The sequence below is a fragment of the Stigmatopora nigra genome, chromosome 4, assembly GCF_051989575.1.
Source record: "Stigmatopora nigra isolate UIUO_SnigA chromosome 4, RoL_Snig_1.1, whole genome shotgun sequence".
NCBI lineage: Eukaryota > Metazoa > Chordata > Actinopteri > Syngnathiformes > Syngnathidae > Stigmatopora > Stigmatopora nigra.
This window is the reverse complement of record NC_135511.1, coordinates 9022167-9030956: the sequence shown is the minus strand read 5'-3', so window position 1 is coordinate 9030956 and position 8790 is coordinate 9022167. Positions and strand designations below refer to the sequence as shown.

The 8790-nt window shown below is 41.6% G+C and overlaps 2 protein-coding genes across 5 annotated transcripts; one reads left to right on the top strand and one right to left on the bottom strand.

Moving 5' to 3' along the window:
- Positions 1 to 379: 379 nt before the first annotated feature.
- On the bottom strand, positions 380 to 2425 carry LOC144195656 (5-hydroxytryptamine receptor 1A-alpha-like). Its single transcript, XM_077715445.1, has one exon. The coding sequence runs from the start codon at positions 2112 to 2114 to the stop codon at positions 873 to 875; it is 1242 nt and encodes a 413-aa protein (XP_077571571.1). The 5' UTR covers positions 2115 to 2425; the 3' UTR covers positions 380 to 872.
- Positions 2426 to 3523: 1098 nt separating this feature from the next.
- LOC144195657 (uncharacterized) lies at positions 3524 to 8701 on the top strand. Of its 4 annotated transcripts, none has more exons than XM_077715447.1 (5): positions 3524 to 3873; positions 4311 to 4758; positions 7040 to 7277; positions 7765 to 7890; positions 8087 to 8701. In XM_077715447.1, the coding sequence occupies exons 1-5, from the start codon at positions 3791 to 3793 to the stop codon at positions 8302 to 8304; spliced, it is 1113 nt and encodes a 370-aa protein (XP_077571573.1). In that variant the 5' UTR covers positions 3524 to 3790; the 3' UTR covers positions 8305 to 8701. The 4 variants fall into 4 exon arrangements, with proteins under 4 accessions (XP_077571573.1, XP_077571572.1, XP_077571575.1 ...); XM_077715446.1 differs by having other exon boundaries at positions 7037 to 7277; XM_077715449.1 differs by having other exon boundaries at positions 4223 to 4758; positions 7037 to 7277.
- Positions 8702 to 8790: the final 89 nt, after the last annotated feature.

Sequence of the window (8790 nt, the reverse complement as noted above, 5' to 3'; positions counted from 1 at the left end):
CTCTCTCTCTCTCTCTCTCTCTCTCTCTCTCTCTCTCTCTCTATATATATATATATATATATATATATATATATATATATATATATATATATATATATATATATATATATATATATATATATATATATATATATATATATATATATATATATATATATATATATATATATATATATATATATATATATATATATATATATATATATATATATATATATATATATATATATATATATATATATATATATATATATATATATATATATATATATATATATATATATATATATATATATATATATATATATATATATATATATATATATATATATATATATATATATATATATATATATATATATGTAAACATATCCTTTGAGTACCTCCCTAAAATGTGGATAAGCACAATTCATTCAAGTTGTGCTCACGAGACCCTTTATTTGGTACAGCTACATAGATACAAGAAATGCACCCCAAAGGATTGGATGGTTTATCTCTGCATAAATGAGAATGTAAAAAACGATTTAAAAAAATCAATATGCAAAAAATAATTAAAATACATAAGAATTGAGAAAGCAATAACTTAATGGAAGAGACATTACAAATGAAGTCATTTTTAAATTACACTTATTGTTGAATTTTAGCAGTACAGGGGAAGCTCTGAAGTGTTTTAAAAACACATACGTTGTCTTTTGGAATTTTATGTCAGCAACAACATGGGAGAAGCTAAGATCCTGACTGGTGTTTTTTTGTTTGTTTTTGTTTTTAAACGCACACAATGTGATGCAATGCAAACTCCAACCACAGTATTAAATATGGGTAATAACTACCCAAGCTGAGATCTGACACAATTCATTGGTAGCTGAACACGTTCACGGCCTGTGAAATTTGCACTTTATGATCTTTTTGAAAGCACTTTGGAAGTCCTTGTTGAAATAGGCGTAGATGATGGGGTTGAGCAGGGAATTGGAGTAGCCTAGCCAGTTAATGACGGCGCCCAACCACTCGGGCATGTAGCAGCTGTCAGCGCAGAAGGGCAGCACCAGGGCCACGATGAAGAAAGGCAGCCAGCAGAAGATGAAAGTGCCCATGATGATGCCCAGCGTCTTCACGGTCTTACGCTCACGAGCCAGCGCCAGTTTCCGCTTGGCGTCGCAGTTCCTCTCATTTAGGTTCTCGTGTGAGGATGACTGCGGCGTGTTGGGGAGGGCCAGGTGGCTTTTGGAGCTGCTCACCTCCATCACCTCCAGGGACTCGGCCTCATACCCAAACTGCACGGCACCATTTCCGCAATGCCTCCCTCCGCCCACCCCACCGTTGCTCTTCTTGTGGATCACAGCTGGCGACAATGTCAAACAGTGCTCACCTTTGACCTTTTCCGGCTTTTTAACCGTCTTGCGGATGCGGAATCGAGCCGCCTTGAAGATCCGCCCGTAGAGGACCAGCATGAGGATGAGGGGGATATAGAACGCTCCGAAGGTGGAGTAAATGGTGTAGCCTGGGTCCTGGCTGATGAGGCAGGCGTCCGGATTGGCTCGGTCCTCCGCGCTCCGCCAGCCCAACATGGGCGGGATGGAGACGGAGAAGCCCACCAGCCAAGTGACGCTGATGAGAAGCGCGGCTCTCCTTGGGGTGCGCTTGTTGACATAGTCTATGGGGTCTGTGATGGCCCAGTAACGGTCCAGGGCGATGGCGCACAGGTGTAGGATGGACGACGTGCAGCATAACACGTCCAGAGAGATGAACAAGTCACAGATACCTTGGCCCAGAGTCCACTTGTTCAAGACTTGATAGAGGGCCGCCATGGGCAGCACCAGCACCGACACCATGAGGTCCGTCACGGCCAGGGATCCGATCAAATAGTTGGCCACGTTCTGGAGGGATCTCTCCAGGGCGATGGCGGCCACCACGCACGCGTTGCCGAAGATAGAGCACAGGATGAGGGCCCCCAGCAGCAAGGAGGTGATGATCTGGTAGCTCAGCCGCACGTACAGCGAGGAATCGGAGCCGCCGGTGTTGTTCTTGGATCCCAACCAGTCCACCACCACCTCCAGCCCGGACGGGTAACCGAAGGTGGTGTTGCTGTCGTTCCCTCGGGCGGGCAAGTCATCCATACTTGGAGCACAACTTTCCCGGGGCAGTTCGGGGAGGGCATAAAGGCAGCCCGGGAAGGAGTCAAGGGGGGGCGGTTAGGGGAGGTAAGGGGAGGAGGGCAGGGGAGCCCGGCTGTCCCTCAGCCTCTGCCGGTGCCTGTGCTCATCCCGTGCGTCCTGGTGCGCTCCAACCGAGGTGCGTGCGAGCCGCTTTTGGGACGCATGACGCGCGCTTGTGCTCGTGTGCGCGTGCGCTCCTCTTGACGTCTGCTTGTCCGCTCAAGCGTGACAGCCGGTGCGGGCTCAAATGTGCCGAGAGTCATCTGAGCTCGGCGGCGATGGGAATGATTTTATAGCAGCAGCCTCAACACACGTCAGAGCCAGGAGGTCGCTCCCCCCTTCCCTTTAAAAGGCGCCCCTCCACTGACTTCTCCACATTTTTCTCTTCTTCTTTTCCAACCTGCACTTCATCCCACGGAATTGCTCCTCTCCTTGACTTTTAAAATTCTAAATAGAATTAAGTGCAGGAAGCTGGCTGTATTTTAGGGTGGAAATGAGCACTTTCTCATAACTCCACTATTACAAGTGCAATAACAAAGAGTGACAAAAAGCCAGGTTGAATTTGGTAGTTAATAAAAGCAGCAGTAATGTATACTAATAGGAGTTATTTCACCTCTAATTCTACGAGGGAGAAAGGGACACTGCTGCTATCTGCTGTATCCATGGAGTATTGCATCAAATTAGCCATTATTCACCCTGAAAAGGCGATTTAAGGGCTCAAATTACTCCCTCAGCATAAAATCTAGGCCTACAGAATGATGAAAATATAGGATAGATCAATTAGAATGCATGGAAATGAATTCAGTGCTTTGTCTGTCATTTCTGAGATTGGAACTACAATTAAAATTGCACAGAATATATCCAACGTTGTATTTGTATTTCAGATGATTATGGTGTACAGATCACAAAAACAAAAAAAGAAATACGATGACCATATTTCCCACTCAATTTTCGAAATCCTCCACTGGTTGATCACAAAGATAGTTGATCACAACCTTGTTTGTGGGGGAAAATTCTGAGCTCATCTGGCTTAACCATCCACCCATCCTCGCGTTTGATATGAATTGAGTTCATTCAGCATTGCATTGCTGATTATTGCTACCAGAACGATCTAGAAAGACAGTTACGACACTCGATCTGGTCGCCGGGTGGTCAAGGAAGCCTAAACCGTTCTAAACATAAGCAGTCCTGTAATATTATTTCTAATGTACAGTTAAATTGGAAGATGAGACACCCATATAGACCAGTCCTTTCAATAATCAGAGACTTTGAAATCTGGAGACCAGAGAGGCCAGAACATCAGAACACAGCAGTACCAGCTAGATGAGCACGCTGTGACTACACAGCACTGTATTGTCTACACAAAAACACTACTGCCAGGCCTCATCCTATTGTCATTTTTTTTCTAACTAGGGCAGTGGAACTTTTCTTTCTCTCTCTCTGTTTTTTTGTGTTTTTTTACAACATGGAAAATCCTAGTGGGCTCAGTTGCAGTCATGTTAGAGGGTAGAGAGTGGGTGGGCTACAGGGATTACCACCTGGACATTGGAACAATCCCTGTGAGGTAAAAAACAGAAGACAATAAAGTAGGAGAAATGTGAAGATGAAGGAGGAAAGCAAGGTTTAAAAGTGTCGTCATGAGTTCTCACTTGGAAGTCGACGAGGGGATTGAAAGTGATGCCTGTGTGGAGCAGCTTCTTCGACCTGCACTTTGCGGCTGGTAAGTCCACAGAGTGACGAGAAAAGATGGCTGTTTGAATTAGTGTAAATGAAATTATGATCCTTTACCTATAAAAAAAAGGTCTATGTTTGCCCCGTGCATTCTTATCACAAACAGGATGTCGCAAACATTCACAAAATTATTTATTTTGGCTAGATGTGCTCATGTTCCAACTGCTTTGGCACATCATGAGCTTGTTTAATAAAGGGCTCTCCAAGTTAATAAAATAGTGAGCGTGGAGAGGCCGAGCAGAAAAGGTTGGGAGATTGAAACTGGTCAGGCCCTCTCACTCTCTCCTCATGAGCTAAATTAACAGACATCTATTGTCTCTTTGAGTGTTTTAATTCAGCATTTAGGTGATATACCTGACAATGGCGATGAAGGAAGAGGCATAAAAAGAAAACATTTATGTGTGGTGAATATTGGGACTGCTTCAGGAAAAAGAGGGAGCATGACAATTCTGGCTGTGATCAAATGAAACCTGCTGAGCGATCAGACACTGATCCAAGACGAAGCATCATCATGAGAAAAAACAGTCATCTGCAACTCCAAGCCACAGTGAGGAATTCACCTCCATCTCCCACCTCCAATGGAGCTAGATCACCCATGCCTCGTCGTCCTCTGAGAGATTTGACATCTGGGATGCCCGCTGTGAGACCACCTGCCTGTATTCCCGGGGACTCATTCTGGTTGGATGTGAGAAGTGGACGAGATTTGTCCACAATGACAAACGAAGATGAGGAGGAAGAGGAGATGAGTGGCATGCCAATGGACTTGGCGAGTTCCCCTTCAGAGCGGAAAATGAGCAAAAAGGAGAGCAAAAGAAGCAAGAATTGGAGGAGGAGGCAGAGGAGAAAACAGCGATGGAAGCAAAGTCAACAACAGGTAAACTACACACTTCCAACTTCCAATAAACCCCATGTTGTCTGTTGTTAACTTGGTATCCACTTGACACAAGCCCCCTTATTGACTGAATACACAATAATGTCTTCGAAATGATATATATATATATATATATATATATATATATATATATATATATATATATATATATATATATATATATATATATATATATATATATATATATATATATATATATATATATATATATATATATATATATATATATATATATATATATATATATATATATATATATATATATATATATATATATATATATATATATATATATATTGTGTGTGTGTGTGTGTGTGTGTGAAATATTGGTGTATTCAAAAAGCAGAGAAATAAAATCCACAGAAAATGCAGCTATTCCCATTTTGACAATGGCTTCTTGAATGACTGTTAAAGCGTGCGCGTATGCATGCAACCATTCTTTCCTCAGCTGTTGTCATGCACACAGCTCATCAATAGGCATTGAGCCAAGCCTGAAGTGGGTTTGTGAGTGAATAGACCGCAAGATGCGGCTTGGCTGCAGTGAGCTCTTCACACACAAAAGGCCAAACAAAAGTTGTGCTTTGAATCTTGCTTAGAGTGGGATCATCTTACACATTAGTGTTAGGTTTGTGGCAATCCAGAAACTCCTGATACAATTCTTATCATGATTCATGACCCACAATTTGATACATAAAATGATATTTTTCCAATTCTGAAAATATTTTACATACATTATATGAATGCTAACATTCTATGGAACAAATCTCAAAAATGTTATATAATCCTCTAACAGGTATGAATAAATACATTATGGAATTTGGGTTTTAGCAAGAAATAAATTGGGAAAAAAAAACATTAAGACATAGAGCCCATGCTGACAGTCAAGGTGCCTTAGAGAAAAGCATTCCTTTCTTTTTTAGAGATAAGTGAGAAAGAAGAGGAGCTCAACTCCCACTACTATGACCAAAATGACCTTTTAAGGCCTTCTTGTGTAATATTGTAGATTTTTCTTGCTATTTGTTTTGCTTACTTATATTGCTGCAAACCTACTAATGTGTAAGATGATCCCACTCTAAGCAAGTGTGTTTAACATAATACCCACAGAAAACAAACCATTCCTCACATAATGATTAGGAATAACAATATTTTTAATCGAAAGTTAGAGTGTTTTCTGGTGACCAATTCACTAGCTGTTGGCCTAAAAAAATACATTTTCTGAACCTCCTGGGAACATACTTATTTTAACCCCAGTCCACTGAGCTTAGAGTTGTGAGTTCCACACGGGAAGTTATTACATGGGTCGCTTTCAGCGATAGCAATGGTCCTGTGTGTTAATGACACACCTTGGGATGATGGCACGGTGCTAGTAGGAAATCCCCCATGGATTTCAAAGCGGTAATTACTCTGGAAGCATCTCTTGATGTTCTACCTCTTCTCAAGTGTTAGCTGTCAACAAGTGGCACTGATGCTGATGTGGCACTTTTTACTGGTCAAATGTAGTGACATGAGGGGAAGATTTTGCCACGATTGAGGGATGGATTATTCCTTCGCTTCAGTTTAAGGGTGTGCATTTAAAACTGAAACTATGTGGGTATCTTTGTGTGAGTGTGTGTGTGTGGTGGGGAAGGAGGGGGGTTTATGTATGTGATTGTGCAGGCTCTTGGGAGGCTGAGCTAGGGGGGATTTATTGTGGGACTGGTGATGCAAACCAGGGTAAAACAATTCCAAGTCAATGTATAAATGACTGTATACTTTCCGCCAAACACTCAGTTTGCTTGTCACACATTATGTGCCAGATGTGAGAAAACCTAAGCGACAGACAGTCTCACGCCATGGAAATCTCACCCAATGTGATACTTGTCAAACACACATATAATCAAATGCAGGTGAGTGTCAAATATGTCAAACAATGCTCAAAGCATATTGCACGCAAAATCAAAAAGACTGCAAAGGGAGCTACATGCATTTAGATCCCAAAAATAAGTAATGACAATAAATGTTTAAGGTTGAACGTTAATTTGAAATACAATCTATTTGAAATGTTAAGACTTGGGTGGCCCGGTGGTTGAGTGGTTAGCACATCGGCCTCACAATGGAAGACCTGGGTTCATATCCAGGTTGGTCCATCTGTGTGGAGTTTCCGCCTCTGCCCCGAAATCAGCTGAGATAGGCTACACTAGCAACCCCCTGTGACGCAAGTGAGGATAATGCGGTTCAAAAAAATGAGATGTTCTGACTTGTCCCTCTCTTTTACTCTTAGCAGGGTTACACTGATAGTGTTAGCAGCAGTAACAGCAGCACTGATGAGGATGAAGAGGAAGTGGCCACAGAGGCTTACGTCTGCTCTGTATGCCTGGATGTCTATTTCAACCCGTACATGTGTCAACCATGCAAGCACATCTTCTGCGAACCTTGCCTGAGAACACTGGCCCAGAACTGGCCCGACAACACGCCCTGCCCTCTATGCAGAACCATCATCACACACGTCTTCTTCCAGAAAGGTGAGCCAAGTCAAGCCAGGTCTTAGGGTGGATTGTGGCATAGTTGGAAACTGATAATTTACCCAAACTATAATTTACTTGTTCAAACAATAACTTTCTCAATCTGACACAATGGGAATAAGAGAGTATTGGATCTATTTTTTTTTGCAAGTAGGACCTACTGTTTTGGTCAGTCAGTAAATACTAATGTAACCCAATCATAAGGTGATTGGGTAACCCACAGTGGTCTATTTTTGCAGTTTCTGTGTGCCATAAAAGTCTGAATGGATGGGGTCAAGAGGAAAACAAGACCCCACAGATGAGCGTTCTCATTGATGATTAAGTGATTTTGAGGATGGTAATTTAGTTCTTGTGTTGATTAGTCAAGTGAAGGTCATGTAGAAACTGCAGCATGTGGCGTTTGTCATACATGGGTCATGTTTTTGGGTGTTTATTGAATCAATCATATTTCCCTAACACAGTTTTGGATTTTTTTCCTCTCTCACAGATTTAAACCAAAGGGCGAAGACATTTCTCCCAAAGGAATTCCTGCGTCGCAAACAATACTTCCAGAAAGCAAGCTGTGCAAAATGGCCTCTGCCGAGCTGCAGAAAACTCTTCAGAATATTTGGGGGTAATGTATTGACGTTTTAAAAGAACAATCAATCGATCACCGGAATGAGATGTCCGATTATGAAATAACAAGAACTTACACATAGGTTGCCATTTGTTCCCAGTCCATTGAAATTCTGGCCAATACTTCCGATGTCGAATGTTAAACAATCAGACAATGAGGCATATATAAATAAAATTCAAATGTCTCCCTCCAGGTTTCAGGAGACCAACCATCTCTGGGACACGGCGCCAAATCCTACGCACGGGAGGCGGCTTTCGTTTGAATGCACCAGACTTTGATGAAGATGCCCATGGTTGGCACTTGGACATGGACATGGTCACCATCTACATTTATTCAGGGAACTGGATTATCGGCTTCTTTGTATTTTGCATTCTCTATTACCTCTTTTTCACCCTTTTTTTGACAGCCTGAAGATGATGATGATGGTGTTGATGATTTAATGGTAAATGCCTGCTAAACAAATAGCTTTCCCGTGGAGATAAGCAGGTGGGATGTTGAGTGGAGGGAAAACAGCAGCCGCGTCAGCTTGTTATCAGCCATTAATAAACGATTCAAAGACGATCTTGTGTAGGAGGGACATTCAGGCATCCAGTGATCTCTGTGTGAACATGATAAACAACAAGTTCTGTCTCTCAATGGCAGGGCTTGATCAGGAGGACCCAAAACGGCATGATTCATCATGATTAAATTAGAAGGGGACATTATATTACTTTTGCGCTTGAATGCTTACCGTGAGAGAGCTATTCTTAGACAAATGCACAAATGGATGCATATTTATGCTTAGTTTAACAATAAATAATCTGAATCTTAGTTGCCCTCCAAATTATTTCCCATATTAAGCAAAAGCATTTTACACAAAAAGTATGATTCTGAAATTATGAATGTATACGTATGTAT